Source organism: Scomber scombrus, chromosome 7 (genome assembly GCF_963691925.1).
Source record: "Scomber scombrus chromosome 7, fScoSco1.1, whole genome shotgun sequence".
In the NCBI taxonomy this organism is placed as follows: Eukaryota; Metazoa; Chordata; class Actinopteri; order Scombriformes; family Scombridae; genus Scomber; species Scomber scombrus.
The window spans coordinates 12,091,272-12,107,593 of NC_084976.1; the positions used below are offsets into that span (position 1 = coordinate 12,091,272).

The 16,322-nt window shown below is 39.6% G+C and overlaps 1 protein-coding gene across 1 annotated transcript; it reads left to right on the forward strand.

Moving 5' to 3' along the window:
* Positions 1-2,506: 2,506 nt before the first annotated feature.
* Positions 2,507-16,322, forward strand: slc6a3 (solute carrier family 6 member 3). Its single transcript, XM_062422191.1, has 15 exons — positions 2,507-2,566; positions 3,220-3,430; positions 4,841-4,972; positions 6,903-7,119; positions 8,582-8,720; positions 9,029-9,163; positions 10,760-10,863; positions 11,607-11,731; positions 12,180-12,292; positions 12,400-12,528; positions 12,787-12,886; positions 15,221-15,321; positions 15,690-15,857; positions 16,026-16,097; positions 16,299-16,322. The coding sequence occupies exons 1-15, from the start codon at positions 2,510-2,512 to the stop codon at positions 16,320-16,322; spliced, it is 1,827 nt and encodes a 608-aa protein (XP_062278175.1). The 5' UTR covers positions 2,507-2,509.

Below are 16,322 nucleotides of genomic sequence, written 5' to 3' on the forward strand. Positions count from 1 at the left end.
GCCTATCATCCATCCCTCTCCCCCTCCTCCTCTTTGACCTCCCTGTCTCTGGGCCTCAGCTGTTGCATTTATGAAAACAAGACACTCGATTATGTTCACCTCATCTTTGTTCGAGCTCTATTGGAAACGTCATACATCCACCGCAGCAAACATCAACCCAACGATTTCTGATATGAGGCCTGAGGCTTGATAGATGATAGCACTTTAAAGCTGTGAGAGTTTTGATGACGGTGACACTGGTGTCTGTGTTGGGGATTAGTGGCCGATTGATCATTTTGATTGGCTTGCAAACAACAAACTCATTGTGCACATGAGGGTCATAAATCTGTCCGTGGGGAGCTGGCTGATTGTGTTATTTGATGCCTCAGTCCTGTCTGGGTTGAGTTTGAAACGGGTGAGGTTTGGGTGTCAGGACTGATTGTGTTTAGGCCTGTCGGATATTACAGGTAATGAGATTTCTGCCAATTGACAGGATGGGTGGGTGGGACGTTGGGATGTACTGAGGGGTGGAGCAAGAAGGGAGGAATAGAAAAAAGGACAACTGTTGTCTTATGGTGAGCAGAATGTGGGGTGGGGAGGTACTTTAAGGTTTTACAGAGTAAAATTAACAAATGGATTTGGACAGGACTCAGAAGGCCCTAAAAAAACAGCCTCTTATGAGCCGTTAGTTATTTTAACAGAGAGGTTTCTTTGTGTTTTTGTCTGTGATCCTTTCACTGCTTTGAGTCACTTTATAGCTTTAAATTTTAGCCACAGCCGCCACACTATTATACCACCCAAAGTGACAACTAAGATGTGAAATTAAGTTCTCCACTCAAATCAGTAAGAACATTTTGATTGAAATTTCTAGAGGATATAATCTTGTAACAATTCATTTGTTTATACATTTGAGCCAAAGTCCAGAAACAATCTTTGGATATTTGGCTTATTTACCTCTTGATTTTAGACACATCTTTATTGATCACTGTATATGGGATTAAAGATTTGCATAGATTAGAATTTTAAGAAAATGATTAGAGATTAAATTTACTGTTACTTAATTATTATGATATGAGGATGATAGTGATGTAGGTGACAGTATAGGAAGAATGCACTGGAAAGGAACCTCTGTGTATATATTTAAAAATATTAAGGTTAATTAATTTACCTTCACATAGAAAGAAGACTGAAAAGTCATCCAGGATAATGCTTAAATCAGGTGAGAAAATATGCAATGATGGGAGAGAGAGGAGGAGGAACAGATGAGGCTCGGGTGAGGAGGGAGGGAGGAGAGTGAGGGGGGGTGTTGTTGATTGTTTCTCATATTTCAAGAGTGGTCCCGCAGACAGATCTCCATACCAGACTGCAGGGTTCTCTGGTCTCTGCGTGTCTGTCACTGGAGCCGAAGAGGGTGGGAGGGTTCTCTACAACTCATCACAGATTACCAGTTTCCCTCATCTTTTCGTCTTTATCCTCATCTTCTGTCTTATTGCGACTTCATCTCTCCTTCACTGTCTGAATTCCTGTTTCTCTCAACATTTTTGTTTCACTCGGGGTCTGAGTCGAACTTATAAAAGAAGGTCTGCGTAAATATGGTCAGCATCAATTTGCAGCAAACTGAAGAACATCAGCACAACTGGAATTAAATTGTCCAAACTGACATCTGGAGGAGCTTTCACCTGTTATTTTTCCAAGGTGAGTCTTGTAAAAGTCTTATTGTTAAATTTATTGTGTTATATTTTATTTGAAGAATAATTTTATTTAGAATGACCTATTGGGTTATACTGTATGTTAACTTGTGGTAGAATTTATGGAATACATAATTTGGCAGCATTTGTAACAGTTCAGTAGGGTATCCAGGGTTTGTATGATTTATCTTGACAGGCTGGTGTTACAGTTGTTTGATAAAAATCTTCATACAATCCTTATGCGGATGAACATTGTGTTTCAGCAAAAATAATCAGACATTCTAAAAAACAACAACTCAATTATAGCATAAAATGTAATTTGTTTTGCCGTGGAAATTAAAAAATATTTTTTTCAGGTTTGAAAAATACTCCACTGCTTATGCGGATACTTGTACTCAAAAGAAGCATTTTAGTGAACAGTTCTGAACTACATCTGGTGAACAACATGTGTAATGTGGCAATAAAGGGTTAGTTGTCGCTGGGTCAAATCTGTGTGCAAAATGGCGATCAACAAGTGTGAAATGAAATGAGCATGCTGTGACGGCCTTGCAGAGATGCTCCCCCACCCCTCTTGTTACCCTCCGCCTGGATCCCATCACTCACCATTGCTTTTCTCCACTCTCCTCTTGCTCTCTCTGTATTTCAAAAATTTCACAAACAATTTTATAAAACATAATTTTTCACATTGTATTTCTTCAGATTATTAAAGGGGATTTCATTGCTTAACATTGATTCCCCTCTTCAGCTACATGTACCTTCCTTCATTTACCACAGCCACTGTTATTTTACTCTTGAAGGCTGTGCAACCCTCCATGCTGACAGAGAAAGTCCCTGTTGGCCTGATGTCCTCAGTTGTAGCCCCAGAAAAACCCACCGCCAACACCATGGGCCCAAAAGAGGTCAGTGCATATCTGATGATCACATGTAATGAATACATGGCATGAGATTCAATCTGAAAAATCTTCAATCACCATGTGGTGCAAGCTTCTTAAATGACAGTTTTTCTCACAGATTTTGGCTGTCTGACTCCATTTATTGCAGACATAACTGGGTTTGGGGTGGGAAAAAGAACCATAATGGCCATTAAAGCCAAAGACCTGAAAGCCAGAAGTGACTTATTGACTTCTTCAGATTTTTAGCAATACAACTTCCTTTTTCCTACTCAATAGCATATATGGCTTACCAAAAAAACCCAGCTGCTGCATGAAGCATTGATGAAATGAGGGTTATAGTCACTGTCTGTCATGTGGGCGAAGTGAGAGAATAATTGACTGTGACTGAAAGAGATTGTTCACCCTGTGCTTAGTCATTTAATTACGTATGTATGCTTGTACAAGTGAATAGTTATATGCATGCAAGTGTATATGATATGCATGTGTGTTTATTGTATCTATGCCCTTTATGTTTCTTTACATTGTGTAATAAATCAAAATCAACTTTCATAATGAATCAAAAGGAAGAAAAAGAGCACAGTATACAATTATCCCATGTTTCAAGCAGACTCTACATTGTATGTGACTGGTTATGAACTCCATGACTTATAACCCTTCAGGTGGAGCTGATCCTTGTGAAGGAGCAGAATGGGGTTCAGTTTACCTCAACCACTCTAGTGGCTCCAGCTCCATCTCAGACCCACCCCAGTGGAGAGGAGGAGAGGGAGACCTGGGGGAAAAAAATTGACTTCCTCCTTTCTGTGATTGGATTTGCGGTGGACCTTGCCAATGTGTGGAGATTCCCCTACCTCTGCTACAAGAATGGAGGAGGTGAGATACAGTGAGATGAGGAAGCTGGTGTTGGACCATGTGTAAAGACTTCTACACCTCTACCTACCCTACACTGAGGGAGGTGGATGCTGGATAGAGAGGGGACTAAGGTGGGAAGGGAAAGAGGTGTGGTGTGTGAGAAAATAAAATCATCCTCCTCTCATCTACAAGAATAGTTAGTGTAGGAACTGAAGGGATGATGGTTAAGTATATATCCATGTTTGTGTTAAAAAGGAGAGAAAAAGGTGAAATGAAGCTGGAATTTATTCATACACATGTACACACTGTATGTTTTCACCTGCATGTACTATACACACGTGTGTCTACACACAGTATTTTCTCATGAATGCAGGTGTGTGTTTGTGTGTTTGTGTGTTTGTGTGTGTATGTGTGTGTTTCAGCTCTTTGTGTATTCTGGTTGTTGTTTGAAATGTTTTCAACCCTTTACAGAGATCAAAATAGGGGAAGAAACCACCACAGCTGCTCCAAATAGATTAGCTCTAACAACCACGGCCACTAATTATGGCTGTTTAACATAGAGCTCTCATTATGTTTAAGAGCTCTAAATGATACTGTGGCCACAAACAAGACTGACACCCTATTTCAAGGGACACTGTGTGTCCTCAAACCTAGCATGTCACCATACCTGTATTTAGAGAAATATTACTGACTTTCATTTGGGGCATTTAAACCAATCAATTATTGATTTTCTGGGCCTTGTATGCCTTTATGTGTGTTGACAATAGAGAGATGACAGGAAACGAAGGGAGAGAGAGATGGGGAAAGAAATGCAGCACAGGTTCCGGGCCAGATGCAAACCAGAGATGTTTTGGATGTTCATGGTCAGCATCTGAACCCATAAGCCACTAAAGTGCCCTGCTCCGTGGCTATACTGGTGTTATGTAAACAATCATTTGTTGCAGTATAGTATTTCCATAAATCTTGAATATTACTGCAATTCCTAATCTAAACAAATAATGATAATACTTTTTCAGTTTAACAAAGATTGTTATCATAGAGAAGTGATGTAATAAAAGGTGCTGACACTCCCCTGCTGTGAAGTTTCTCGTCAGTGGGCGCTCAGCATCAACCATGACATGTCATAGTTTGCATTTGGTGTCAAGTAAGATAATTAGTTTGAGTCATTAACTGGTGGAAAATAAAAAGTGTTCTCTTTCCTGTGTCAACCAATTGTTTATGTAGGTTTATGTAATTATTCTCAATATCTAAATCAATGTCTGGATGTCAGTTGTATGTTAAAGTAATTCATTATCAAATATTATTTTTAAAAACCGACTTTGCTTAATTTTACTATTCAGTTAAGAAGTGAAACTATATTATGTGATAAAGGTCAGTGTGTGTGTGTGTGTGTGTGTGTGTGTGTTTGTGTTTGTGTTTGTGTTTGTACAGGTGCATTCTTGGTGCCGTACCTGTTCTTCATGGTGATAGCAGGCATGCCTCTCTTCTACATGGAGCTGGCTCTGGGACAGTACAACAGAGAAGGGGCAGCAGGGGTCTGGAAGATATGTCCCATTTTTAAAGGTAGGATGTGACATGTCATGTGCATGTATTGGACACATATTCATCAAATACACACACACACACACACACACACACACACACACACACACACACACGTGAACACACGTGAACACACGTGAACACACGTGAACACACGTGAACACTGGAGGGTACACACATGCAAATACATTTTCTTGACACCTGCATGTTTTCACAGGAATACAAGCACTTGGATATTTTGCATTTCTTGTCCCCTTAATATGTCTGTCATGGTATGAGCTCCCTCCATATACATGTCTGTCTACCTACATGCCTGTCTGTCTGATAGTATACTGATAGTTATCTACATGTCTTTCTGTCTGCTTGTCTGCCCACATGCTTGCCCGTCCACATGCCAGTCTCTTTTGTCTGCTCGTCTCTGTGTTGAGCAGCGACAGGCATTGTTTATCCTCCCAGAACAGCAGGTTCTGTTGGCACTCAGATGGAAAGCAAATGAAAATTGGGCTTTTAGACTCTTGTTCTGATTGTCCAAATCCTTCTGTCAAACACTGGCTGACACTCGCTCCGCGGGTACTTTTCAACACATCAATAAGCAAAGCGCAGTTTAGGAGAATGCCATCCAAACACACATTAATGGAGAAACAAACATTAAAATCAATTTTTGTTTCTGAGCAAAGTCGTTGGTTGAAAATATAATAATACACTTTGCTTGGTTCAACCTTTTATTTGTTGATATTTATCCATTGCTGTCTTCTTACTATATATACTGCTCTGATATTAATTTCCTTTGATTACTTTGAAAAATCACAGTCTCACGTGGATCCGTGTTCTGTTTCACTTAAATCCATATTTATCACTTCGATGTGTATTTAAAGAGACATCAGAAATGTCATCATTACCAAAAGACTATCTGTTGCTTCATTATATGTCGCCGTACGGCTGTCTTTTGCCAGATCATGTCCTTGCTGGTGTGAAGGTGGCCCATAGTGTATACGTGTTCCTCAATGTGTTTCTGTGTGTGTGTGTCTCTGAGCATGTGCCTCCTGTGTGTGAACATGTGCCGTCTGTCAGGGACCCACTGAGTACGTTGACGTCCTAATCACACGCTTCACTCGCTCTCTGTCTCTCAGCAGGGGGATAACAGTAATTATTCAAATACACACATACACATGCCCATATTGACAGTAATTATTCTGATCAACAAGCTGGTTTCCTCTCAGGATCAATGCATTTGAAGAAAAGGACTGAGGAGGGGAGACAGGGAGAGATGGAGAGATGGAGAGATAGCATGGCCGCATGTGGCGCCAATAAGAGGCATCGCTCCCTGGACAAATATCACATCCACATTACAAAGGAATCAATAAGGCACAGTTGTGGTCATGCCTCTCAGCTAAGGTTAACAATTACATCCCCCCTTAGAAGAGTGGACACGTTTCATTTTTATAAAAGGGTAGATATGTTGATAATTATGCCATGAAGAGGCAATCTTTAGAAGTTGGGAGGCTTTCTTTGAGACCGCAGGCATGTATCATAAGCAACTGTATTCATGCTGAGTGAGAGATTGTGCGCTCTGTTGGCAGAATGTCAGAATACAGTCACTGTTCAGCGAAGAAATGCTCAAGTTTGAGTCTTATCTGGAACAATCTCTCTTTTATTTACTCATAAAGGTTTGTCAAGTAATTTATACCCCAAAATTATAGGTTGATTCACACGTAGATCAATAGACACAATGTAAGATTAACACTTCCATTTGCATTTTGTTCACTCTACATGGGGCTTCATGTGTGTTGGAAGTATGAGTGGAAAAGTGACTCTGGATAACTATCTAAGAGATAAGCAACACTCATCAAAACAAGGCATACAACACTAATATGTTTGATTGCTTACTTGAATGTCCACCTGGACTATCCCTGTCTGTAATGTATATTGATCATTTATGTTATTCTAACAGGCGTAGGCTTTACAGTGATCCTCATTTCCCTCTACGTTGGCTTCTACTATAACGTTATCATCTCCTGGGCGCTGTTCTACCTCTTCTCCTCGTTCACCGGCGAGCTACCCTGGGTTCACTGCAACAACTCCTGGAACAGTCCAAACTGCTCTGACTGGGCTGACAACAGCACCGTTAATGACATTTACAAGGCCACCCCTGCTCAGGAGTACTTTGAGTAAGTAGACATGAACCTATGATTTAACATCTATTAATTTATATGATTGTAATAGCAAAGCTTATATTAAAACTGAACATTTAATTGCAGGGGTTCATGCAATAATGGCATGTAGTGTTGCAGAGTTGGCTCAATGCACTAATTATGTGGAATAACTGAGTGATACCTTAGAATATGTAGTTGTGAATAATAAAAAATGAATATATTCAGAAAAGAACATCAGGTATTTTTCCTCAAAATGGATCCAGAGTTTGGCTGCATTTACATCATACAGCCTCCCTCTCTGTGATGCTGACCAGGTGTGTCTTATTCCACCAAGTGACGGCTGTTTTGTTGTGACAGTTGAGACATATCATCCATGCTAGTTTGAAATAGCAGTGTGCTATTTACATAGAACCACCTGCAGACAATTTGACCATATCAGTTGAACACTGACTGATCTTATTCACAGACAGTGTGTGTCTCTGAAATTATCAAGGCGTGAACAATGTACAGGGATTTTTTTAGACTTTCAAGTGACACATGTAATTTGATTTTATCTAATCTAATACAAAAGTACACTCTCATACCTATTATAAGTGTGTTTTATTGCTGGAACTCTGCAGCTTCCCATCGTTCAGATTTTGCATCAGATATACAAGCACCTCATGCAGCAACTTCCTGGTCAAAGTCTCTTGGGCTTCACATGTCCCCTTACAATGATGGACCCCCAGGTTTATGCCTTCCTTTAGAGCCAGGCAACACTTTTTAATGCAGGATATCAAGAATCAGGTTCAGGTCCAGGAATAAAGTGTCTGTACAGTCATCCTCATTTGCTAGAATATGGCCATATGGATCCTGAATGCACCTGGTAATAGTGGAGCACATTAGCAATGTTTTCAATCAAGGTAACCTATAAATATTCCTTAGTGAGGACACAAAGTTTGCTCAGTAGAACTCATAACTTCATCTTATTCCTTGACAATGTAACTCAAAGTTCTGAGAACACATCTTAGTTCTCTGTCCAAGTGCTCTCTTGTGCTTGAGTCCTACAGTTTTGCTTGCATAAAGAGCTATTATGACAGATTGTTTAATTTGTTTTATTTAAACCAGGCTTCCATTACTTTCGTATGATCTAAGGAGGTTTATGTCATTATGATGGTCTAACATTGTAGTTCACAGTCTTGCAGTTTTTTATCATACGGTCCATCACTTTTATGAGCACTTACAGCTGGTGTCTGCTCATGTTGAGTCAGAATTAGGACCGCCACTCCATGGCTTTATGGGAAATATCCAATATCTCTTAGGTGTTAAAAGAGGGGGGCATCCTGAACTCCTTGGAATACTATACTGTGTCATGTGTCATGTAGTATGCCTTTTATATCAACTTTGGACCACGGATTTTGACTGTGGAATGGTAAATTTGATCTTTGAAATAAACCATTGTAGCCTTGGTTCTTATGATAATGTTCTCTTCCCATAGACGAGGAGTGTTACACATCCAGGACAGTAACGGTATTGATGACCTGGGTCGTCCACGCTGGCAGTTGACTTCCTGTCTGGCTGTGGTGATTGTTCTCCTTTACTTCAGTCTCTGGAAGGGAGTCAAGACTTCTGGCAAGGTAGGGAATTACATACTGCGGTAGTCATGTTTGATAATATGAAAACCAGAGAAATGGTCCAAGTGAGTTTTAACACCTTTGAAACAATCATCTTACTTTAAAGATATATGTAGCAAGGAAATACTCCACTCCAGTTTAAATCCAATAAGCTGTGTGTGTGTGTGTGTGTATGTATGAGTGTGTGTGTGTGTGTGTTTTCACTCTAACTTGAATGCATGTGTGTGATTCTGACCGTTTGTGTGACTTTCATTCTCTCCGTAAATATGTGGTTATTCTGTATGTGTGTGTGCCTTTGGTGACCCTTTCAGGTTGTGTGGATCACAGCCACCATGCCCTATGTGGTCTTGACTGTGCTACTTCTCAGAGGAGTCACTCTGCCTGGAGCCATCGATGGCATTAAGGCCTACCTCTCTGTGGACTTCCTGAGACTCTGTGATGCCAAGGTGAGTGTTTACAGGAGGGCGGGGGGACACAAGAGAGATGGGAGTAGTGACGGTACAAAGAAAGAAGAGGATAGGAGGTATGGGTGCAAAACAGTGGCTGAAAAACACTTTAAAGGAGTGCTTTGACATTGTAAGTTTTATTTTTATTTTCTTTGTTAAACATTAGAGCTAGATAAAACTTGAAAAGAAACATCAAAAAGTGAAGTTAGTGTAAAAGCTTTGGCTTGTATCTTGTTTATATCATATGTTTAAATATATCATGCTAATGTGCTAAGCTACAGAGAATAAAAAGCATTATTTCAATATCCCTAACATATGTAACCCAAAACATTTGTGTATTTAACAGAAGTAATTGTGAAAATGTGTGTCAAGGTTATGCATTCACTCTTGAAACCAGTGTTTTTAGGATTACAGTCTTCATTAAACAGATAACTAGGGCTGCAACTAACAGTTATTTTCATTATTGATTAATCTGTTGGTTATTATTATTTTTCTTGTTTGATGTTTAAAATGGTGAAAAATGATCAGTTTCCCAAAGCCCAAGATGTAACCTATCCTATTATCTCTTGTTTTGTCCCAACCAACGGTGCATAACCCAAAGGTTCAGTTTACTATAATAACTAACTACTAAAGAAACCAGAACCAGAATAAAGGAACCAGAAAATATTCACATTAAGAAGCTAGCGCCAAATGGGTTTTTTGTTTGTTTGTTTGTTTTTTGCACTTTAAAAAAAGACAATGAATAGATTATCAAAATAGTTGGTGATTTTTCTGCAGCTCTACAGATAGAAAAAATTAGTCAGGGCATGGTTCCTACTCAGCACAAATAGTGAAATGTTAAATTCTATGCTAGGACAGGAATGGAGAATTGTGAGATGAGAGAATGGAGCTAAGAATAATTTGTAAGTAATAATGATGGCAGGACAGGGGGCAGAAAAAGTAAACAACCTGAACACACATAAGAAGTATACACAACATAATGATTCCCCACCTCTACTACCAAACTGAAACCCCTTTCATTTTGATATGCATGGTTGAATGACAAAAGCCTGATGTGGAATCATCCCTGTAAACTTAATTTACACAACGATGTGACTGGATGATTAATGCATAAAATCTACGTTATGTTAAATATCTGTCTGCTGTAGAGCTTATTGGCAAACACAACATTCAATGTTAAGTACAGGCAAAATAAAATTGAGTGACAAATGTGAGAACATTGTTTGTTTAACCAATTCCTAATATTTCCTTATCTGTGAAACCTGCTATCACATCTTATAACATCTTATTTACCTTAATAGAAGACACTAAGGAGCTCAGTAAGTAAGCATGCAGGACTAAAGGTATCAGTTATGGAAAATGAGAGCGAAAGCAAGAAGGAGAGAGATACAGAGATGCATGGCAGCAATTGGAGAATTAGATTAGATAGATGCATGGAGCAGTAATTTGCAAAATTACCCCCCTGTATTCACAAGCGTCTTTCATCTACTGCCGTTGAATGAGTTTCCTGCAATTATCCCTAATAATGGCTTTTTTCCTCTCCTGTGCCTTTTGTTTGCCGCTTCACACAAGTGTACTTGCTCTGTCGCTCCCCAGGTCTGGATTGAGGCAGCGACGCAGATCTGTTTCTCGCTGGGAGTGGGATTCGGTGTGCTAATTGCCTTTTCCAGCTACAACAAATTCAGCAACAACTGTTACAGGTAAAGACACACACGGAGAGACTGGGGGAGATTCACGGAGACGGACAGATTATGATGATGAGTTGCTTCTATGCACACGCACATAAACGCACACATGCAACATCAGCAGGTGAATTACAATAACCTTTGAAGCTCCTTGAAACCCGCTATGTCTTTGACACCATGCTGTGCAACAGACAGCCATAACACCAATGAAAACTGTCGCACTCTTTGAAAATCATCAGCATCTCACAGGAGGCTTTTATCTCCGTGTTTGCCTGTTTTGCTTTTTCTGATATCTGACACATGACAATGTCCACCCTGAGGATTTCTCCTTGAGCATAACACCAAATCATTGAAAATGTATGGTATTTATATTAACTTTTAAAGACAATGTGTGAGTTCAAATATGCTTAAAATTACTTTTACAATTTAGGCAGGTTATCCCAACAGAAGGCATTGGGCCAACAGGGCACTATGTCACATAAGACACTTATGGGTTAGGGTTAGGTTTAGAGACACTAACTGAGTGACAGAACAATCAATAAAATCAAGCAATGTTCTATAAATTATTCAGCTTTTCATATAAAAGCCTGCAACAAGAAACTGTTCTTGACCCACTCCTGATATACTCTTTAAATGACTTGTCAATTATGTAAATATAGACTATTGTATGTGTTTGCTGATGACTGAGAGCTCTTAGCATTCTCATTCTGACTGTTATATTTTTATTTCATCTTATTTGATTTTTTTTACCAATACAGAGATGCCATTATTACCAGCTCCATCAACTCCTTAACCAGTTTCTTCTCTGGATTTGTGGTCTTCTCCTTCCTTGGGTACATGTCCCACAAACACAACGTAGCTCTGGATAAGGTTGTCAGAGATGGTATGTAATATAGTGTTCATATACATGGTGTAGATATTTCTATAGATTTCCTCAAGCCTGTTTGTAGTAGACAAGACATATTCAATTCAGTTTGTAATTACACTACATATTGTTTTAAACACCCCACAGAGTAGCAATGCCAGAAATAAGAATATGCATCCTTTAATTATCCCAGGAGTCAGCAATATTTAAGATGGGCTTTAGTTTCCAAGACTGTAATCAATGAAGAAAATCCACAGTGAACTCAGGGACTGAATTCAAATGCCACGAGTCATCCATCAAAGTCAATGACAACTCTTCTCCTGACTGTTTTTATGCATGCATATGCTGTAAAGAAGATTTATCCCAAACACAAATCACAAATGTGAGTGTTTCTTTGATGCTATTTTCTGCTTTATGTGCTTCCTTTTCCTACATCCCTTTTTTTTTTTTTTTTTTGGCTCTTTAGGTGCTGGGTTGGTGTTTGTCATTTACCCAGAAGCTATTGCAACATTACCTGGGTCATCAGTGTGGGCAGTTATTTTCTTCATAATGCTACTGACACTGGGCATTGACAGTGCTGTGAGTATGCATCCGTCTACTACAGCACAGCAATTAAAGGACTTCTACTGTGGCTTGTTTGGTCAACACTCACTGTTTTCTTCTCATTTTTGTGTCTTCTGTTGTAGATGGGCGGGATGGAGTCAGTGATCACAGGGTTGATTGACGAGTTTAAATTCCTCCACAAGCACAGAGAACTGTTCACCCTCTTCATTGTCACTGCCACCTTCCTCATATCCCTCTTCTGTGTTACAAATGCAAGTATCATACCTCAATTGGCTGTGTGTGTTTGTTTAGATGTTGATCCACTATGATATTAATTTCTGCAAACTCTGGTTTGTGTAACTATCCTGGTCATATAACCTGCACATATCTACAAAAACAAAGAGTTAAATGTGTGAACTAAGACTGTCTCTCTCTTTTGCCTAATGTAACCTGTTTACTTAAACATAATATTAACTTGGTAACACACAGTATGCTGTATTGTCAGTTCATTGTGTGTTCTCTCTCTCTAGGGTGGGATGTATGTGTTTACTCTGCTGGACCACTTTGCAGCAGGCACATCAATTCTCTTTGGAGTGCTTATTGAAACCATCGGCATTGCATGGTTCTATGGTGAGAAAGATAGACAGGAGAGAGGAGGGAGGAGAAAAAAAAAGATGTTTCATGTTTTCATGGCCAGCCATGCGGAGGCTATATTAAGGGTTTGATAAGAAATCTGTTGGTTGAGGTGTGCTGTGCCTCAATGTAACATAGTTCCATTAGACATAAGGTTACTGCAACTAGAAGGTATATTCCTACTAAAGGTTTTTGACTCTTTAATGTCTGGCCAGCTCCATGTTCATGTTGTCAAGGTGCTAGGCTGTACTTTAGCTGCAGCACTCATAAGAGGTCAGGGAGATTAAATGGCCAGGGCTGTGACTGCTGCCAGTGTTACCTCTGTGTTCACTCAGCACTGTTGAGCCACCACATAAAGATAATTGCAGCTGAAGACAAGTGCGTAACTTTGGTTTGAAAATCAAGGGGGACACAATAAATGGGGGTCTCTGGGGCCCTACCCCCCAATAAAAACTGTGATTTGAATCCCATGTCCTGCATTTCTACATACATTTACGGATGACTGTAACCAATACACAATCAAGGAAATAATTAATCTGGTCATCATGCTAAATTCTGCCAGAATTGTAAATCAACAGGTGTATGTGTGTGGACGAAATTACTGAATAGTGTTCTATTCAACCAGCTCACATTCCCTTTCTTTATTTTCATCCCCTCTCCAAAGATAGACATTCAATTTAACAGTTTCTTATGGCATTTCATTTTTATGAACTGACACACCAGGAGTCAGCTGTCTAATAGCTGGATTGTGGATTTTTGTGGACTGGAATTGGGGGTGAGCTCAATAGTCAATTTCTCTTCAGATGTCCAGTTTGCTTTGACACTCATTCCTGCATGAGATACAAGAGTGAACAAAATATTTCACATCTAGCCTCAACTTTTTTCCCCCCTGAATTGCATGTGTAGAAATTATTGTAAATTGTTTATTTGATTTTTGTTTAAGTTGTTTGCTTAGGCCCTGTGTTGAGCTGATTAACCTCTCCTTGTTCTTTAAATTTGACAAAGTAATATTCATAAGGGTTGTCCTCACTGGTGGTAGATTGGCTTGAACTACTTTTGTTTATGTTTTTTTTTAAATGAATACCTAATGGCAACTGCTGATAATGAAAGATAATGGATATTTGCCATCACATGTATTTTTACCTCACTGCACCACCAGCTGAGAGCAAGAAAAAGTGATTTTTCATGGAGTGTGAAAACGTGACCCCATTTTGAAACACCAGCAGGCACAGAATATGATAAAAAACAATCTGAAGGTCAGAAAAAACAATTGACCTGAACTTCTGTTTTGAGTTTCTTGTTTCATGTCTACTGAACCTGACTGTGGAGAGATGCATAAAGGGCTAAATAATAACCAGGCCTCAGGCAGTGGGGTCAGCATGTTGCCCCACTTTGGTGGGTCTTGACCTTGGCAAGCCAGATAAATCAAGCCTAAGGCTTCAGTGGGCCTTTTCCCCATCCTCAAAACTGCTGACAGGAACCCATGACCCCTGGCCACTGTGGTCTTTTGTTTTGCTGTCCACTACATAAGTACATTTAGCTGTGCTGAATACCTGGTAGTCAGCTTGGATATGTCCCTCAGCAGTGAGAGATGCCTTCCAGGCAGAAAAGCACAATAAAAATGTACAGCCATGGGTATGAGAGAAGAGAAAACGTCATGAGGTAAATATGGTACAGCAGTATTATTGCTATAGAGAGCATACAAAACCATTGTCTGCCTTAATACTATTTTCAATATTTGATAGTCTCCAGTGGAAATGTACCAAGCCTTAAACAGTGCTCAGCTGACCTGTTGTAAACTTTCATTTATATGGCATTTCCCAAAATAAAAGTTTGGGAGTGATCGCACAAGTGAGTCAAGTGGCACCTGAATACTTAGCAGCTTGACATCAGAGGTTAAAAGTCCCCGAAACTGCTTCAGGGTCTTTTGAGCACCCTCTGTGCCAATAATAAGGATGTCCATTTTATCATAATTTGAATTGAGGAAGTTTTGAGAGATTCAGCTTCTCTTACAGGTCAGTCCCTCAGATCAGTTAGTTTGCTGCATCATGTTTTACAGAAAAGTACATCTGAGTGTCGTCTGCATAATAGTGACAATATATATCAAAACAATTAATTAAAAGGCCCAAAATTAGCATACACAGTACCAGTACTGTAAATAAAAATAAAAAATATGGCCAAAAACAGACCCTGAACGCACTCACTAGCTCAATACAGCAGCATCAGACGTGTCATCACATGATGTTAACCAGCTACAGTAAAAGCAAACGAGGCGGGCCAGGCTACTGTCCTGGACAGTCAGGTAATATAGAATATTTATGTGTGTTTCAGGAGTGGACCGTTTCAGTGACGACATTGAAGAGATGATTGGCCAGCGACCAGGTCGGTATTGGAGGCTGTGCTGGAAGTTTGTCAGCCCCTGCTTCCTGCTGGTGAGTCTGTGCACAGACTTGTACAAAAGAACACACTAATTGCTGTCTAATCGTCTCTAATGCCTGAACTACTTTGACGTGTGTGTGTCAGTCTGGAACTGCATGTTGCTCTGACAGGTTTGGTATCTGAACTTTTGAAGCACCTCCCACAAGATACATCAAATATTATAATATCCACATTAGATGGCAGTAAGAAATTATTTAGATTTTAATAATGGGAAGGATAAGAAGTCTGTCCACATGTCTGATAACTGAGATTAGAGCTTGTTTAAGTTCGCACCTTTGCAATTCTTGGGCAGAATTTAGTTGGAAGTTGGACTTGAGTTGGAGTTTCTCAAGTCTTGATTTGTAACAATTTTCTCTCATAGTTCATGGTGGTGGTGAGCTTTGCCATGTTCAACCCTCCAAACTATGGCTCCTACATGTTTCCTCCATGGGCTAACATGGTGGGGTGGTGTCTGGCCATTTCATCAATGACCATGGTGCCTCTCTATGCCATCTACAAACTCTGCACATTGCCTGGAAAGTTCTGCGATGTAAGTGTGAACTATAGCACGTCTTGGCAAAAGTGGGGTGAGGTAAAATTAACTGTTGTAATTAGTGGTATAAATGATAATGTATCTCTTGCTTTGTTATGATGGATTTAAGATCAAATATTTGCTCCTCAATCACTCAATTGCTCTTCTCCCATTCTACTGGAACAGAGACTGGCTTATGCCATCACCCCAGAGACAGAGCATCATTTGGTAGACAATGGGGAGGTTCGGCAGTTCACAGTAAGTGCTGACTTGATTACTATTTATCATTATCATACTCACTTTTGTTTATAGGTTAAAGTTGAAACTTTACATGTCTGCAGTTTTAGACTTAGTTTTAGATTTTTAGCCTATTTCAATTCAGTTTAATTCAGTAATTACAATTACTTCAGACTAGTACTATATGTGTTATTTCATGGCCATATTCCACTTTTCCTACAGCTGCAACACTGGTTGGTGGTCTGA